The sequence below is a fragment of the Delphinus delphis genome, chromosome 16 (genome assembly GCF_949987515.2).
Source record: "Delphinus delphis chromosome 16, mDelDel1.2, whole genome shotgun sequence".
Lineage (NCBI taxonomy): Eukaryota > Metazoa > Chordata > Mammalia > Artiodactyla > Delphinidae > Delphinus > Delphinus delphis.
The window spans coordinates 15158094-15176441 of record NC_082698.1 but is presented as its reverse complement, the minus strand read 5'-3'; the positions used below and the strand labels follow the sequence as shown (position 1 = coordinate 15176441).

At 35.4% G+C, this 18348-nt stretch overlaps 1 protein-coding gene across 1 annotated transcript in view; it reads left to right on the top strand.

Moving 5' to 3' along the window:
• Positions 1 to 18348, top strand: part of ATRNL1 (attractin like 1) — a 672454-nt gene that overhangs the window by 48381 nt on the left and 605725 nt on the right. Inside the window, exons 6-8 of the mRNA XM_060034012.1 lie at positions 426 to 600; positions 3176 to 3263; positions 11850 to 12105. Of these exons, the coding sequence (XP_059889995.1) occupies positions 426 to 600; positions 3176 to 3263; positions 11850 to 12105 (519 nt within the window). The remainder of the gene's footprint in view (positions 1 to 425; positions 601 to 3175; positions 3264 to 11849; positions 12106 to 18348) is intronic.

Here is an 18348-nt window from a genome sequence, read left to right as displayed (position 1 = left end):
AGGAGATAGATTGTTATTTCTGTTTTATAGATGAAGGCGTGATGATGGCAAAGGTAAGCAGACTTTCCCAAGGTCACACTTTTAGTAAGAGACAGAACTGGGATTTTGAGTACATTGTTTACTGTTCTAATATCCTATTAGCATACTGAAATAAATCTGAAATTTATATCATTTAAGTAATTCTTTCAGATTGTATTATTTATTTGAACGTATCCAAGTCTGATTTGAGTGTATGATTTTTTCCTCTGTAAGCATTACATTTGCTTTTAGAGTTTTTCCTGTAAGTTATATTTCAGACCATTTATGTACATTATATTATTAATAAGATGAGCATTGGATTCTTAAATTCTCTTAATCCATGTATTCTGTTTCTACAATCTAAGGTCTTTGTTTAATGCATTGTGTTGTTTGATTTTTTTAAATAGGTCCTGATTGTTCTTTGAATGTTCCTTCCACTGAGTCTTACTGGATTCTGCCAAATGTTAAACCCTTCAGTCCTTCTGTAGGTCGGGCTTCCCATAAAGCTGTTTTACATGGGAAATTTATGTGGGTGATTGGTGGATATACTTTTAACTACAGTTCTTTTCAAATGGTCCTGAAGTAAGTTTTCTTTTTGTTTTTCAGATTTTCACAGTCTAATTTTTAGGCTGGATATTTTTCAGTAATAAGACTATCCTAAATGTCCTATGTTATTGATACACAAATTTATGAATGATTATTTTTGTAATATATCTGTTTGCCGCATAGGACTGATTTGAGAATATATAAACTCAGTGTATCAATAAGTTATTTGTCATTGGGCATATAGGTTTGTTCTATATAGATATTTCATTAACTTTCTAGAGTGCTTTTAATAAATTCTGAATAAGAAAATATTAACTTTAAATAAGCCCAGGCCGGGCCAAGCCTATATTGGGCATTATGAATACTGCTACCTTTTATTTTTTCAGAATGAAGTATAATTGCTTATATAAAAGTACTTTCAGTTTTTCTGCAAATTTTAATTTACCTAAACTTTTACTTTGCATTTACTTTACAAGCTTTTGTTGGGAGAACAGTGCCAGTATTATAAGATAGGTTATGCATTTACTGTTGACTCAATAGAGATTGTCCTTTGCGTGATTAGATGACAAGGAGAACTGCGTGGATGCTAGCTTTATCTGATTTTTTCAGCTGATAATTTTATTTTATGAACTATTCAATACTATTCAATAATAGAATAAAAGAGGAGATAAGAATAATTTGATTATCAATGTTGTTTTCAGGGGTGATATTCATAATTTGTAATAACTGATGCAACCTGGGCATCAATCAGTTGGAACTGACCCTGGACAGTGTACCATAATGGTGTATACCCAAAAGGGTTGCCATATTCAGTCGATAAATATACAGGACACACAGTTAAATTTGAATTTTAGATCAACAGTGAATAATTTTTTAGTATGCATAAGCCTCATAATTTTATTTTATTTTTTGGTTTTGTCCCAAATATTGCATGGATCATACTTATACTAAAAAATTGTTGTTTATCTGAAATTCAGGTTTAACTGGGCATTCTGTATTTTATCTGTAAACTCTAATTTCTGAAAATACTCGTCCTATTAATTTTGGGGATCAAAAAAATTCTGTGTTAGGAGATTGCTTTAAAACTATGACTGAATAAGACTGGAATTAAAGTATGAAATAAAATAAAATAAATTCTGGAGAGAGGGGGGAAGAATTTTAGGTAAATATTTAAGTGAACAATTAGTAGAATTCTGTAACACAATAAATGAAGGATAAAATATAGTAGAAAGAATTGAAAGAGAGTTGGTAGGATTAAAATGAATTGTTAAGATATGCAAAGAACCTGAGGAACCGAGAGTTAAATGTGGAAAAGAAAAGGAAATTAACTATGATTCATGAAAATGAAAAGGTTGTGAAAATAAAGTAGAACTTTGGATTAAACTGTGGTATTTGCAAAGTAGAGTTGTGAAGACAGAGTATAGTTGTCAAGGAAACATGGAGATCCTAAAAGTTTGTGTTCTGTACAAGTTAAATAGCATATTTTAAATTAAGTGATGAATTTTACTTGATATTCTCCTAAACATATGTTTTCTATTTGAACCAGATAGTTTAATTTTTTTTTTTTTGTCTGAAATCTGGTTCTTTTGGTTACAGTGTTTATTTAGTTTTATAGTAAACTAGAGGTATCAGCTTAGAAGTAATCAGCAACTTTGTTGCTGTTTTCACAGGTTAGAGAATATTTTTTCATTTTTCTGAATGTGGTTTAGCTGTACGTAAGGATGTTTAAAAGCTTTTAGAAGTGATGGTGTCAGTTATAAGTTGATTTATCTTCTGTAGTAGAATTTAATTGAGGTGTAGATGTTATGCTTAAGACAAATTATTCAGTAAATAATATAAAAGTTTTGTATTAGTGTCTATTAAATTAGAGAGTATTTTACGGAACATTTATACATCGACATTAGAATTAATATGTATTCATGGGCATAGCAAATTGTTTTGAACACTTACTTTGTGCTTAGTACTTGGGATCTGTCAGTGCACATAATGAATATCCCATCTTTGTGAAGTTAGTGAGGAAGGACAGGCAATTAGAAAAAAATGTAATTAGCATGATAAATATGTATATTATAAATAAATTATATGTACATATATTCATATACAGATATAGATAGATAGCAAGATAGGTAGCAGGGGTAAGCAAATCAGGAATGCCAAAGAGGAGGGAGTTGCACTCACAAATGTAGTGGTGTAGGCTTCATGGGAAAGGTGAGAGCTGAGCAAAGACTTGAAGGGGTCAGACATTGGCAGAGAAGAAAGCCAGACAAAAGCCTTAAGGTAGGAGCTTCAAGGAGGCCCAGGAGACTTTAAAAGTGTAGAAGAGCTCACTATTGTTTAGGTTAATCGGCTGGTTCAGAAAAAATTAACTCCGGTAATAAATAGCCTAGTCAAGTTATTGTATATTATACATTCGGATGATTGAATCCTAATTTAGACTAGGTATATCTTGAATGAGTCTCTATTAGAAATTTCTAATATGGTATATGAAATTATGAGTTTATTCTAATTGTTTTTGAATTAATGAATATTTAAATACAAGAAAGCATATGCAAATTACAAAACTGAAAATGAATCTTAGCTTATAAAGTTATTTTTTTTTTCTTGTTTTTAGTTACAATTTAGAAAGCAGTATATGGAATGTAGGAACTGTATCAAGGGGACCTCTCCAGAGATATGGGCATTCTCTTGCTTTATATCAGGTATGAATCCTGCTTTAAATTTTAATCTTTTTTTTTCTTTTTTTAGACTTTTTAGGAAGAAATACTAAATCTCAGATTTATTTCAAACATTTAGTAAGAACAGTAGATCATATGAATCACAATAACTTGAGATGTCAAAGACTTTTATACTATTTTAGTAAAAATAAAAAGATTTTAATACAGTCCTCCATTGAACATGAGAAGAAATGAAGGTTGAGTTTTTGTCCATGATATACATAACAAAAATTTACCATATTAACCATTTTTAAGAGTAGAATTCATTCAGTGGCATTAAGTATATTCAAGTTGTTGTACAGCCATTACTGTTATTTTCAGACTTCTTTTCATCTTACAAAACTGAAACTCTATACCCATACAGTAGCTCCTCATTTCCCCCTTTCCCCAGACCTTGCAAACTACCATTCTGCTTTCTGTCTCTGTGAATTTGACTATTCTAGGTACCTCATGTAAGTGAAATCATACAGTGTTTGTCCTTTAATGACTGGCTTATTTCACTTGGCTTGGTGTCCTCAAGATTCATCCATCTTGTAGCATGTGTCAGAATTTCCTTCCTTTTTACGTCTGAATAATGTTCTGTTGTATGTATATATTGCACTGCATTTTGTTTATCCATTCATCCATCGATAGATACTTGGGTTGCTTCCACCTTTTTGGCTATTATGAATAATGCTATTATGAACATGGGTATACAACTATCTTTTCAAGTCCCTGATTTCAATTCTTTTGGATAGATAGCCAGAAGTGGAATTGCTGGATTGTATGGTAATTCTATTTTTAAATTTTTGAGGAACTGCTATATTGTTTTCCACAGCAGCTGTAACAATTTTACATTCCTGCCAGCAGTGCACAAAGGTTTCAATTCCTCCATATCCTTGTCAACACTTGTTATTTTCCTCTTCCTTCCTTTCTTCTTTCCTTCCTCCCTTCCTTCCTTCCTTCCTTCCTTCCTTCCTTCCTTCCTATAGTAGCCATCCTGATGGATGTAAAGCAGTATCTCATTGTGATTTTGATTTGTATTTCCTTAATGATTTGTGGTATGTAACATCTTTTCAAGTGCTTATTGGCTATTTGTATGCTTTCTCTGGATAAACATATATTCAAGTCTTTTGCCCATTTTTAACTTTTTTTTGGTGTTGAGTTGTAGGAGTTCTTTATATATTCTGGATTTTATCCCCTAATTGGATATATTATTTGCAAATATTTTCTCTCATCCTGTGGGCTTTTTCACTCTATTGATAGTGTCCTTTGATGGGCAGGTTTTTAATTTTGACACAGTCCAATTTATCTGTTTTTTCTTTTGTTGTCAGTGCTTTTGGTGTCATATCCAATAAATCATTGCCAAATCCAATATTATGAAGCCTTTTCCCTATGTTTTCTTTTAAGAATTGTGAAGTTTTAGTTCTTAGGTCTTTAATCTGTTTTGAGTTAATTTTTGTTTAGGATATAAAGTAAGGGTCCAATTATTTTCTCTTACATATGGATATTCAGTTTTCCCTGCACTATTTGTTGAAAAGACTTTTCCCCCATTAAATGGTCTTGGCACTCTTGTTGAAAGCATTTGATCATATATGCAAAGATTTATTTCTGAGCTCTCTAGTCCTTTGATCTAGATCTGTGTTTATTCCAGTACCACACTGTTTTGATTAGTGTAGTTTTGTAGTAAGTTTTGAAATGTAGAAATGTGAGACCTCCAACTTCAGTCTTGTTTTTCAAGTTTGTTTTATTTATTCAGGGTCCCTTAAGATTCCATAATAGTTTAGGATGGATTTTTCTACTTATGCAAAATGTCATTGGGATTTTGATAGGGATTGCTTTTAATCAGTTATTTTTATGTATTTGTGGGGTTCATGAATTTAGCATGATTAAAATCAGGCTATTTAATTGGTTTTTATTTTGAATCAACAAAAATTCATGTATTTTGTGGACTGTGACTACACTCTTCAAATCAGAATTTATGTATTTTCTGTGCTTGTTTAAGAAATTTTGGAAAACACGGGAGCAATGTAAACAATAAACTACCACTGTTTTGTTCTATGCATATGCATGTTTAAGAAATTAAATAAAAATCTCTCTGTGTACATATGTATGTGGATATATGTTTCTTTGTTTTCTTTCAGTTTTTTGATTTATTTCATTTTCTTGTAACAGCTTTATTGAGATATAATTGGCATACGATACAATTCATGTGTTTAAAATGTACAACTGAATGCTTTTTAGTATCTTCAGAGTTGTGCAATTATCTCTTGCATGCTTGTCAAAATTGCAGTGTTGCGTAATCAATTTTAGAATATTTTCATCACCTTGTAAAGAAGTCCTGTACCCTTCAGCTGTCACCCTTGCCCCTCCCTGTGTCCTCAAGGCCATTCTCTATGTCTGTGTCTTTATTCCTGTCCTGCCCCTAGGTTCATCAGAACCATTTTTTTTTAGATTACATATATATGTGTTGGCATATGGTATTTGTTTTTCTCTTTCTGACTTACTTCACTCTGTATGACAGACTTAGGTCCATCCACCTCATTACAAATAACTCAATTTCGTTTCTTTCTATGGCTGAATAATATTCCACTGTATATAGGTGCAACATCTTCTTTATCCATTCATCTGTTGATGGACACTTAGGTTGCTACCATGTCCTGTCTACTGTAAATAGTGCTGCAGTGAACATTGTGGTACATGATTCTTTTTGAATTATGGTTTTCTCAGTGTATATGCCCAGTCGTGGGATTGCTGGGTCATATGGTAGTTCTATTTTTAGTTTTTTAAGGACCCTCCACACTGTTCTCCCTAGTGGCTGTATCAATTTACATTCTCACCAACAGTGCCTCTCCACACCCTCTGCAGCATTTATTGTTTGTAAATTTTTTGATGATGGCCATTGTGAGGTGATACCTGATTATAATTTTGGTTTGCATTTCTCTAATGATTAGTGATGTTGAGCATCCTTTCATCAGTTTGTTGGCAATCTGTATTTCTTCTTTGAAGAAATGTCTGTTTAGGTCTTCTGCCCATTTTTGGATTGGGTTGTTTGTTTTTTTGATATTGAGCTGCATGAACTGCTTGTATATTTTGGAGATTAATCCTTTCTCAGTTGCTTCGTTTGCAAATATGTTCTCCCATTCTGAGGGTTGTCTTTTCGTCTTGTTTATGGTTTCCTTTGCTGTGCAAAAGCTTTTAAGTTTCATTAGGTCCCATTTGTTTATTTTTGTTTTTATTTCCATTTCTCTAGGAGGTGGGTCAAAAAGGATCTTGCTGTGATTTATGTCATAGAGTGTTCTGCCTACGTTTTCCTCTAAGAGGAAGCATATTTCCTCTCTGCCTACTTTCTGGGGAGTTTTTATCATAAATGGGTGTTGAATTTTGTCGAAAGATTTTTCTGCATCTATTGAGATTATCATATGGTTTTTATCCTTCATTTTGTTAATATGGTGTATTACATTGATTGATTTGCGTATATTGAAGAATCCTTCCATTCCTGGGATAAACCCCACTTGATCATGTTGTATGATCCTTTTAGTGTGCTGTTGGATTCTGTTTGCTAGTACTTTGTTGAGTATTTTTGCATCTATGTTGATCAGTGATATTGGCCTGTAGTTTTCTTTGTTGTGACATCTTTGTCTGGTTTTGGTGTCAGGGTGATGGTGTCCTTGTAGAATGAGTTTGGGAGTGTTCCTCCTTCTGCTATAGTTTGGAATAGTTTGAGAAGTATAGGTGTTAGTTCTTCTCTAAATGTTTGATAGAATTTGCCTGTGAAGCCATCTGGTCCTGTACTTTTGTTTGTTGGAAGATTTTTAATCACAGTTTCAATTTCAGTGCTTGTGATTGGTCTGTTCATATTTTCTATTTCTTCCTGGTTCAGTCTCGGAAGGTTGTGCACTTCTAAGAATTTGTCCATTTCTTCCAGATTGTCCATTTTATTGGCATATAGTTGCTTGTAGTAGTCTCTCATGATCCTTTGTATTTCTGCAGTGTCAGTTGTTATTTCTCCTTTTTCATTTCTAATTCTGTTGATCTGAGTCTTCTCCCTTTTTTTCTTGATGACTCTGACTAATGGTTTATGAATTTTGTTTATCTTCTCAAAGAACCAGCTTTTAGTTTTATTGATCTTTGCTATTATTTCCTTCATTTCTTTTTCATTTATTTCTGATCTGATCTTTATGATTTCTTTCCTTCTGCTAACTTTGGAGTGTTTTTGGTTCTTCTTTCTCTAATTGCTTTAGGTGTAAGGTTAGGTTGTTTATTTGAGGTTTTTCTTGTTTCTGGAAGTAGGATTGTATTGCTATAAAGTTCCCTTTTAGAACTGCTTTTGCTGCATCCCATAGGTTTTGGGTTGTCATGTTTTCTTTGTCATTTGTTTCTAAGTATTTTTTGATTTCCTCTTTGATTTTTCAGTGATCTCTTGGTTATTTTGTAGCGTATTGTGTAGCCTCCATGTGTTTGTATTTTTTACAGTTTTTTCCTGTAATTGATATCTAGTCTCATAGTGTTGTGGTCGGAAAAGATACTTGGTACAATTTCAATTTTATTAAATTTACCAAGGCTTCATCTGTGACCCAAGATATGGTCTATCCTGGAGAATGTTCCATGAGCACTTGAGAAGAAAGTGTATTCTGTTGTTTTTGTATGGAATGTCCTATAAATATCAATTAAGTCCATTTTGTTTAATTTGTCATTTAAAGCTTGTGTTTCCTTATTTATTTCATTTTGGATGGTCTGTCCATTGGTGAAAGTGGGGTGTTAAAGTCCCCTACTATAATTGTGTTCCTTCCGATTTCCCCTTTTATGGCTGTTAGCATTTGCCTTATGTATTAAGGTGCTCCTATGTTGGGTGCATAAATATTTACCATTGTTATATCTTCTTCTTGGATTGATCCCTTGATCATTATGTAGTGTCCTTCTTTGTCTCTTGTAATAGCCTTTATTTTAAAGTCTATTTTGTCTGATATGAGAATTGCTACTTCAGCTCTCCTTTGGTTTCCATTTGCATGGAATATCTTTTTCCATCCCCTCACTTTCCGTCTGTATGTGTCCCTAGGTCTGAAGTGGGTCTCTTGTGGATAGCATATATACAGGTGTTGTTTTTGTATCCATTCAGCCAGTCTGTGTCTTTTGGTTGGAGCATTTGATCCATTTACATTTAAGGTAATTATCGATATGTATGTTCCTGTTACCATTTTCTTAATTGTTTTCTTTTTGTTTTTGTAGGTCTTTCCCTTATCCTGTGTTTCCTGCCTAGAGAAGTTTCCGTAGCATTTGTTGTAAAGCTGGTTTGGTGGTGCTGAATTCTCTTAGCTTTTGCTTGTCTGAAAAGCTTTTGACTTCTCTATCAAATCTGAATGAGATCCTTGCTGGGTAGAGTAATCTTGGTTGTAGGTTTTTCCCTTTCATCACTTTAAATATGTCCTGCCACCCCCTTCTGTCTTTCAGAGTTTCTGCTGAAAGATTAGCTGTTAACCTTATGGGGATTCCCTTGTATGTTATTTGTTGCTTTTCTCTTGCTGCTTTTAATATTTTTTCTTTGTATTTAATTTTTGATAGTTTGATTAATATGTGTCTCAGCATGTTTGTCTTTGGGTTTATCCTGTATGGGACTCTCTGCGCTTCCTGGACTTGATTGACTATTTCCTTTCCCATGTTAGGGAAGTTTTCGACTGTAATCTCTTCAAATATTTTCTCAGACCCTTTCTTATTCTCTTCTTCCTCTGGGACCCCTATAATTCGAATGTTGGTGTGTTTAGTGTTGTCCCCGAGGTCTCTGAGTCTGTCCTCAGTTCTTTTCATTCTTTTTTCCTTATTCTGCTCCCTGGCAGCTATTTCCTCCATTTTATCTTCCAGCTCACTCATCCGTTCTTCTGCCTCAGTTATTCTGCTATTGATTCCTTCTAGAGTATTTTTAATTTCAGTTATTGTGTTGTTCATCACTATTTGCTATTTAGTTCTTCTAGATCCTTGTTAAATGTTTCTTGTATTTTCTCCATTCTGTTTCTGAGAATTTGGATCATCTATACTATCACTATGAATTCTTTTTCTGGTATGTTGCCTATTTCATCTTCATTTATTTGGTCTTGTAGGTTTTTACCTTGCTTATTCGTCTGTAATATATTTTCTTGTCGTTTCTTCTTTTTGATGGTTGGGGCTGTATTCCTGTCTTACCGGTTGTTTGGCCTTAGGTGTCCAGCCCTGGAGTTTGCAGGCAGTTGGATAGAGCCGGGCCTTGGTGCTGAGATGAGGACCTCTGGGAGGCCTTACTCTGATTAATATTCCCTAGGGTGTGAGGTTCTCTGTTAATCCACTGGGTTGGACTTGGAGCTCCCACCACAGGAGCTTGGGCCCTACCTCTGGCCTGGGAACCAAGCAAAAAAAAAAAAAAAAAAGAAAGAAAGAAGGAGAAAAGGAGCAGTACGATATCAAAGAATGAAAAAACAAAAAGATTTGAAAGATAAAAGATATATTAGGAAAAGTAAAAATATAATTGCAACAAGGTAAAATAAAACCACAACAGAAAAAAGAAAAAAAAAAGGTGGGGGGAACAAGCCAAAAGGAGACAACAATAACAAAGTATAAAGAATAAAATAAAATTAGAAAAATAAAAGATTTACTAGGAAAAATAAAAATATATATGAGTCAGCAAGGTAAAGCAGAAACCCAATCTAAAAGCGGAAAAAGAAAAAGAAAATAAAAAGCCTTCGCTATGTGGGAGGAGTTTAGGCGGGGGTGGAACTTAGGCAGGGGTGGGGTTTAGGGTGGGCGGGACCTAGGCGGGTCGGGGGTGTGACATTTGAGCATGGGGCAGGGTCTAGGCTCAGGACCCATGCAGCCAGAAAAGGCCCTGGGGGCCAGGCGTGTGTGGGGCGATGATGTTCAAGTGTGGGGCAGGGCCTCTGCTTAGGACCTGGCAGGAGGGGAGAGGCAGCAAGTGGAAAGGAGGGCCTCTGGAGTGTGGAGTTCCGGAGTTTGGAGGTAAGGCCCTGGGTGAGGGTGTGTTGGTGGGGTTTAGGCTGTTGGAGGGAGTCTCCATGTGTAGAGGTGGGGCCCTGGGTGGGAGTGCAGGGCAGGGTTTGGGCTCTGCATGGCAGGAGGCAGGCTCCGAGGGCAGAGGATTAGGCCAGGGAGCCGAACAGTCTTCCCAGTGCCTAAGTGGACAGGGAAAGCGCTGGCCCACTTCCGTTCCTTCACGTCCTTCCTGCACCGTCTCCCACAGGGTCTCCCCTGACCCATTGGATCCTTAACCGTGGGTGGGTCCCACTGGGTGTAGGAACTCCTCCCCTGCCCCAGCTGCCCCTCAGGTGTGCCGGTCCTGGAGGTCCAGCCTTTACTTTTGCTCCCCCTTCCCACCCTCCCACTCCCTCAGGACCTGTGTGGCTGGAGGGGGCCAAGGTGGGCAGAGGATCAGGCCTGGGATCTCAACAGGTTCCTGGGAGTCCAAGTGGGCAGGGGAAACCTGGCCATGCTCCCTTTTGATCCTCTGCCCTCCCAATGGTTCCCCAATTTCCCCCTTCCGGCCTGAGTTCCCTTCCCCTCCCCCAGCTGCCCTTGAGGGGCGCCAATCCCGTCCTGCCTCCACTTCTCCCCCATCACTTCCCCAATGCCCCACGTTTCTACCCTATCACTGGGAGTTCTTCCCATCCTCTTAGGTGTCCGTGGTCCCCCACCGGTGCCTGGTAGGTGCCCTAGTTGTGCGGAGACATGAATTCTGCATTCTCCTAGTCCACCATCTTGACTCTGCCCCCTCTAATTGTTTTTTTATTTCTTAGTATTCTCTGTATACAAGTTCATATCATCTACAAATAGAAATATTTTACTTTTCTTTTCTAATCTTTATACCTTTATTCAGTTTTTGCATATTTGTTCTGGCTAAGCTCTTGAGTACAATGTTGAATGTAAGTGGCAAAAGCAGGCACCTTTATCTTATTACTGACCTTGGTGAAATATCCAGTCTTTTACCATTAAGTGTATGTAATAGCAGCTTTCTGTTTTTCTTAGATGCTCTTTATTAGGTTGAAGAAATTCTTTTCTCTTGCTAGGTTGTTGAAATAGTAATGATTTATATATCATTCATTTCAATCATATTGAAATTGTATAATTTATAAGTGCTACAAGGTATTTGCTCGTAGCCGTGAGAAGTGGTAATAAAAATGTACTCCACATAATATATGCAAATGTGATCTACCTTTCTGGTGAACAATGATGAAAACAGTGAATGACTGAGACTAGCACAAAGCAGTACAAATAGATGGTAAAATTCAAATTTAACAACTAGGGACTCAACAACTAGGATAATTAAAACCATGGTTAATTGACTACATAACTTTTAAATAAAATACCTTAAAGTAACTTTTTGTAAGTGTGGATTTTCCCCCTTCTTGTAAGGAAAAGAAGTAATTATCACTACTTATGTGTTCTCATTTGACTTTTTACAAATAAGAACTATGTCTTATGCATGTTGTGAGCAATTACTAAAATTTAATGTTTAGTCTTAATTAGTCTTAATTTAGTCTTTATTTTTAACTAATATATCTTGCTAAGATACAAATATTTTTTTATTAACATATGTTTTTTAATTTACAGGAAAACATCTTTATGTATGGAGGCAGAATTGAAACAAGTGATGGCAATGTCACAGATGAATTATGGGTTTTTAACATACATAGTCAGTCATGGAGTACAAAAACTCCTACTGTGCTTGGACACGGTCAGCAGTATGCTGTGGAGGGACATTCAGCACATATTATGGAGTTGGATAGTAGAGATGTTGTCATGATCATAATATTTGGATATTCTGCAATATATGGTTATACAAGCAGCATACAGGAATACCATATCTGTGAGTTACTTTGAACATGTAACTATGTACTCTTCTTTATTGGTTGAGAATATTTTATCTATAATAAAATCTTCATGTGAATTTAGTCAAAATGGTTAGTTATTTGAAATTAGAATTATAAACCAAGAATTAATTCTTTCTAATATAAACTTTTTTATGTTAGCTATTGTCCTTTAATATGTAAGTTATCTTCTTAGCCAAATGTGCGGAAATGTTACATACTAGACACATTTTCTAAGAATTGAGAATATGTATTTTAAATATCTGAAATTCCAATAGATGGTGCTATTTCTTTGGATTTTACTTATGAACCGAAAGCTAAAACTACCCCGTTTCTTAACTATGCATTCCATGATTTCAGGATTTTTCATTTTTCAAGGTTCTGTTTCTAATCTTATTGCAATATCTCTATGTATGTATTACTCTTCTAAAGTAAGCTTCCCAAAGACAGTCTTTTGGCTTCTATAAAAGATTATATCTGGTGTGTGAAGGTGACTGGGGCAATCTACATATGACTCTTAAATACTCTAATTTATTTTTCTGGTACTTTATTTCTTTGAATTCTTTATGACATTTTCAAACAGTTGTAAGTTGTTTTTTTTTTTTAAAAATTTGCCTACAGATGTGTATATGCTATGTTTGCTATTTAAATTCAGGAACATACTCCATTTCCAGTTCTAGCCAGGATTATGAACTCAAGTTTTTGGCCCTTTTGTGTATAGACAACTATATTCAACTATTTAGAGTCCTTGTGTAGTCTTGATGAGAGAACTCATTTGCAGATCACCACTGGCAACAACAAGAGAGTGCTTGTATGTCAGAGGAAGACTTCCTTCTGAATTCTCCACTGTTTCCCCTTCAGTCCTTTTAAGTGACCTTCTCTTTTTCACATCCCCAGTACAACTGGGCTAGAATTGGGATATGTATCCTCCTTACTTCTTACTGTCATTTCCACTCTATTTTTACTCCTTCCTCCTTTAAATCACTCAACTTTGAATCTTACATCATCAGACTATACCACCTACTACTTCTCCATCTTACACTCCTCTGTTGCTCCTTTGATCACTGTGCTTAATTCCTGGAAGAATATAGCTTCTGGCTCACTGTCTTTGTCCTACATATATTAGCCAGATATTTTTATGGATATTTTAGGATCCATTTAAATACTTCTGTCCTCTCAATTTTTTGATCTCTCTTACAAAGATCTTGTTTTCCCTCCTGTTTGGGTCTTTCTCTTGCATTGCGGTACTCTTGACCTTGTGTACCTGCTATGAATCCCATAATTTCCATTTCAAGTATCTTACTCTTCAAGTGCTGCTCATCTTTCCAGCTTACTCCTGAAGAGTGTCCAGACACTGGGAATTCTTCAGCCTTACCAGAGCCTTTAGTCCGTTGAGCCTCTGGTCAGTGCTTCACTCTCTCTCACCCTCTCTTGTCTGTACTTCTCATTTACCGAGTTTTAAGTTCATAATCACCAATCTGTCTTACAGTTTTCCAAGATGACTGTTTCATATGTTTTCCTTTCTCTCTTCAGACTTCCAACACTTCACTCTTCATCATTACTCTCTTACTTCTTATTTTACTGAGAAAATAGAAGAAATCTAAAAAGAATTCTGGTGATAGGAACATTTTAGAGTGTAATGGTTAATAAATGCTGCATTAAATAAGCCTGTTTACACACATTATTGTCATAACAAACTCATGGTAGCAGTGAAGCACATGTAGGTGAGTCATTCTCATTTTTCAGATAGGCCCAAGAGTCGTTTAATTAAGAGTGACAGATTGTCTATGTAAAAAGGTTGTTTTGTTTTTGGTTTTATTATAGTGTTCAGGGCATGTTGTAGGTATTATTTCTGCTTTTTGTAATTTATTGAGATTTTCTTTGGGGCCCAATTTTCATAAATGTTCTATAGATGCTTGAAAAGGAGGTAAATCCTATAATATCAAAGTATAGCATTTGATACATATATATAAAATCTACTTTATTGATTATTCTGTTTAGGTCTTTTCTTCCTTACTTATTTTTAACTTGATCTATCATGCTCTGAAAGTTAATAAAAGTCTAAAAATATTAGTTTATTTCTGCCTCTTTCTTCTTGTGTATTCTGGAATTTATGCTTTATGGAAGTTGCTATTATGGATATTCATAACTGTTATATCTTTATTGCAAATTGTATCTTTTAATATTATAAAGTGCTTTGTTCAGTGTTTTTTGATCTGATTTCAACATATTATTAATATTATGGCTCTTGGTTTTTTTTGGTGGGGAAGTCAGTCTTTTCCCTGTGTACCTTTGCCCATTCCTTTATTGTTAACCATTCAGAATCACGTTGTTTTAAATGTATCTCTTGTATACAAGAGAAAGTTGGATTTTGCTTTGTGATTCCCTCTGGTTTTTGTACATTTTATGTACGTTTTATGTTTTTTTTAAAATTACTTCGTTGTCTTTTTTTGTTTTTAATTATAGCTCTTCTTGTGATCAGGGAGAGTGAGGCCCATTTTTTTGTGGGAACAAGAGAGGTAATATTTGAGATCTACCATTAGGCTTCTTCCATGTTCCTTGTTTTTTGTCTTCCTTTCTGCATTCTTGCAGCTTTCTCTATCTGATTCTCTTAGTTTCACTGGCTTTTTGCATGTTCGCACCTGATTTGGAGTTGGTGAGTTTTTTTCATTCCTAATTTCTCTGGAAATTTAATTTTCTTTTTCTTTCACTTTTCCTCCCCATGTTTTCCTTATTTTTTATGTCTTCCCTGAGGAAAACGGGAAGATTCAGGATTAAACTATTACCATGCTTGTACTTGAACCATAGGTGATGACTTTTTAAGTTTTAAAATGAATACTTTAAGTCGACAGTTAACCATACTTTTACTCTTTGATCAACCTCCAATTTACAGGCTACTGTTTCTACTAATTTAATTCATATTGTTTTACTTTGAACACATTTGACATTATTATAAGTATTTTATGCTAGGGGTCACTATCTTTTCTGTAAAGGGACAGATAGTAACTATTTTAGACTTTGTGGACCATATGGTCTTTGTCAAAACTAATCAGCTCTGCTGTTGTAACATGAAAGGAGCCATAAACATAAACAGATGGGCATGGCTTTGTTCTAGATTTAGCCCTGGGTCTTAGTTTGCCTACCCCTGCTCTAGAGAGAGAGTGTGGACTTCTGGGGGCCTAGCAACGTAGGTCCAAATTAAGTTAAACTTTTGGCATGTGGTTTTTTTTTTTTTGAGTTTGAATGTAAGATGAATTTATGCTCCAAAGTGACATTACGTTTAGTCTATGCCCAAACTACTTTTTTCCTCTATGTAGAGCCAGAGCTGAAATAGATGTTTTCTGTCTGCCTCTGCAGAACAGATTTTTAAAAACCTCAGTTTTTCATTGATGGTATAACCCTTTAGGGATTCCGGCTTTATATAGAAGTTCCTTGATGCCATACCTGCATGGGTTTACCTACAGTATTGGCCATTGAAACAAATCTATAGGCCACCTGATTGGTACATGCCTTCCCTACCCCATCTCCCTACTGGTTATAGTTTACAGTTCACAGAATATATTTTACTTTTTTCATATTTCCCTTTATTGAAGGATAGTCTCATTCAGTCCTGAGATGTGGTGGTTATACTTTCCACGGATGGTTAGGAAGGCACAACAAATTTATTCTAATCTTCTCTGAATGGTAAATGTTGGTATGGATTGTTAACCAGTAAATTCATTGGTTGGTAGGTTTTCGGTTTTATTTGGAATAATTTTTTTTTTTTTTTTTTTTTGTGGTACGCGGGCCTCTCACTGTTGTGGCCTCTCCCGTTGTGGAGCACAGGCGCTCCGGACGTGCAGGCTCAGCAGCCATGGCTCACGGGCCCAGCCGCTCCACGGCATGTGGGATCTTCCCAGACCGGGGCACGGACCCGTGTCCCCGGCATCGGCAGGTGGACTCTCAACCACTGCGCCGCCAGGGAAGCCCTGGAATAATTTGATTACAAAATGTCAAGTGTAGTTTTGGTAAATTTTAAAGTATTTCTACAGAGGGTTTTTTTTTTTTTTTTTGCCTTATTCTATAACCAAAATACTATTTCTAAATAAATTTATCAACAGGGTATTTTTGGTTTGATTTTTGTCCTATTAATTGTATTATTTGTTAGGTACCTTTATGAATGTAGTATAAGGTGGAAATGGGAAGAATACATGATTTATGAGTTTTATAAGAATAGTAGGTGAATTATGAGTAGTTTTAAAATGCTATAAATTATTTAAGTACAAAGTAAAACTCATCAGTTTTTCTAAAATGATATCTTAATAATAAAAAGTTAACATATTACTTGACTCCTAAAGCATTTTGAATTTGTCACTTATTGTTAAAGTATGTGATGTCAAAAAAATAATCTGTAAGTACTTCCACTTTGGAAAGTACTTATGAAAGAATACAAAACAATAGGTATATATAAAGATGTTGTCAGAATAATTAAGTTGTGTATACCATAGACAAGTGCTACTTTAGGGAACAATACTATGTTAAGTAAGGCTGCTCTGAATATAAGTAATGGGATAATTTGTCATCTTAGTTATAAGTGAATGCTTATGTCAGTGGAGAGAGTTAAAATTTTTTTCCCTCTGTTCTTAGTGGGAATTACTACACTGTGATGTGAGTTTAGGCTCTTTTTCTTGACTGATTTTAATGGCATCAACTACCCAAATGTATATTGGCTTTACTTTGGTTAACCTTACATGTTTAAAGCTTCTAGGAAACTAAGAAAAAAAGTTTTTTTGTTTGTTTTTAATTAAACAAGAGGCTGTTACTTTAACCAGCATTGCAGTGAGGGTAACTGAAAAGAAAGCTGAAGTTATAGCATAGTAATTAATGAAAACAGAGTATTTTACTAGATAAAAATTTACTCTGGGGGCTTCCCTGGTGGTGCAGTGGTTGAGAGTCTGCCTGCCGATGCAGGGGACATGGGTTCGTGCCCCGGTCTGGGAATATCCCATATGCCGTGGAGTGGCTGGGCCCGTGAGCCATGGCCGCTGAGCCTGCGCGTCCAGAGCCTGCGCGTCCAGAGCCTGTGCTCCGCAATGGGAGAGGCCACAACAGTGAGCGGCCCGCATACTGCAAAAAAAAAAAAAAAAAAAAAAAAAAAATTTACTCTTAAGTATACCCTAAGGATATTGATCTCACCATTATGTAGAAATTTTAAAAAGAGACAAAAACTTCCAATTAACATACTCCAAGTGACCACTTACTCAACTTCTAATAATGTTGCAGATAATTCTGAAGTATTTCTGGCTCAGTGCTTGGTACTGTGACTCTTCCCTGATATTTTGATAATAATATGATTTAAAACAAAGGAACCATCTGGTTAACTTAACTTTAATCATTTAATTTGAACACTGTACATTAACATTTGAAAAAAAATCTAAAATACTGCAGAATATTTTTTAGCTCTTGAAACTGTAGTTTAAAGTCTTAGGCACTGTCATTGCATTTTATAAATTTTAGAGTATCTATTGAGCCAAGGAGTGCCTCCAAATATTGCGTTGACTTTGTAGCTTATAGGAGCACAGTTTTGGTTCCACAGATATGCAGTAACGCTTCTCAGCCAATGATGCATCAGGTATTTTTCCTTATCTTTGCAGAACTTATTTCTAGCAGGGTGATACAGACAATAAATAATAAACAGAATAGGTATGTTTATATATGATGTGTTAGAAGATAGTAGTTTTTAGTAAAATAGAGCAAGGGAAGGGGATTAAGAATACTGTGAGGGTGGGAGGTAGTCACAAAATAGGGAGGCCAGAGTAAGCCTCAAGGAGACGATGAATTTTGATCAGAGTTGAATGAAGTGAAGGAGTTTGCTATGTGGATATCTGGGAGAAGAGTTCCCAGAAAGTAGGAACAGCTAGCGTAAAGGCACGAATATGCAGGCATGTTCAAGGAACAGTAAGGAGTCTGGGAATGCTTTGTTAATGCTTATTCTCTCTCCATAGAGAGAGAACAAGCATTAACAAATGAGTGAAGTAACAAATGAAGTTAGAGGAGTAACAAGCAGCAAGATCATCAGATTTCTGCCCAGTGTTTGTATTTTACTTTGGGTGAAATGGAGAGACACTGCAAGATTTTGAGTAGAGCAATGACATAATTTTTAAATGAATCGTTTTGGTTGCTGTGTTGAAAATAAACTCTAGGAAGGAACGAACAGAAGCAAGGAGGCCAGTTAGGAAGTTGTTACAGTAATCTGGGCAATG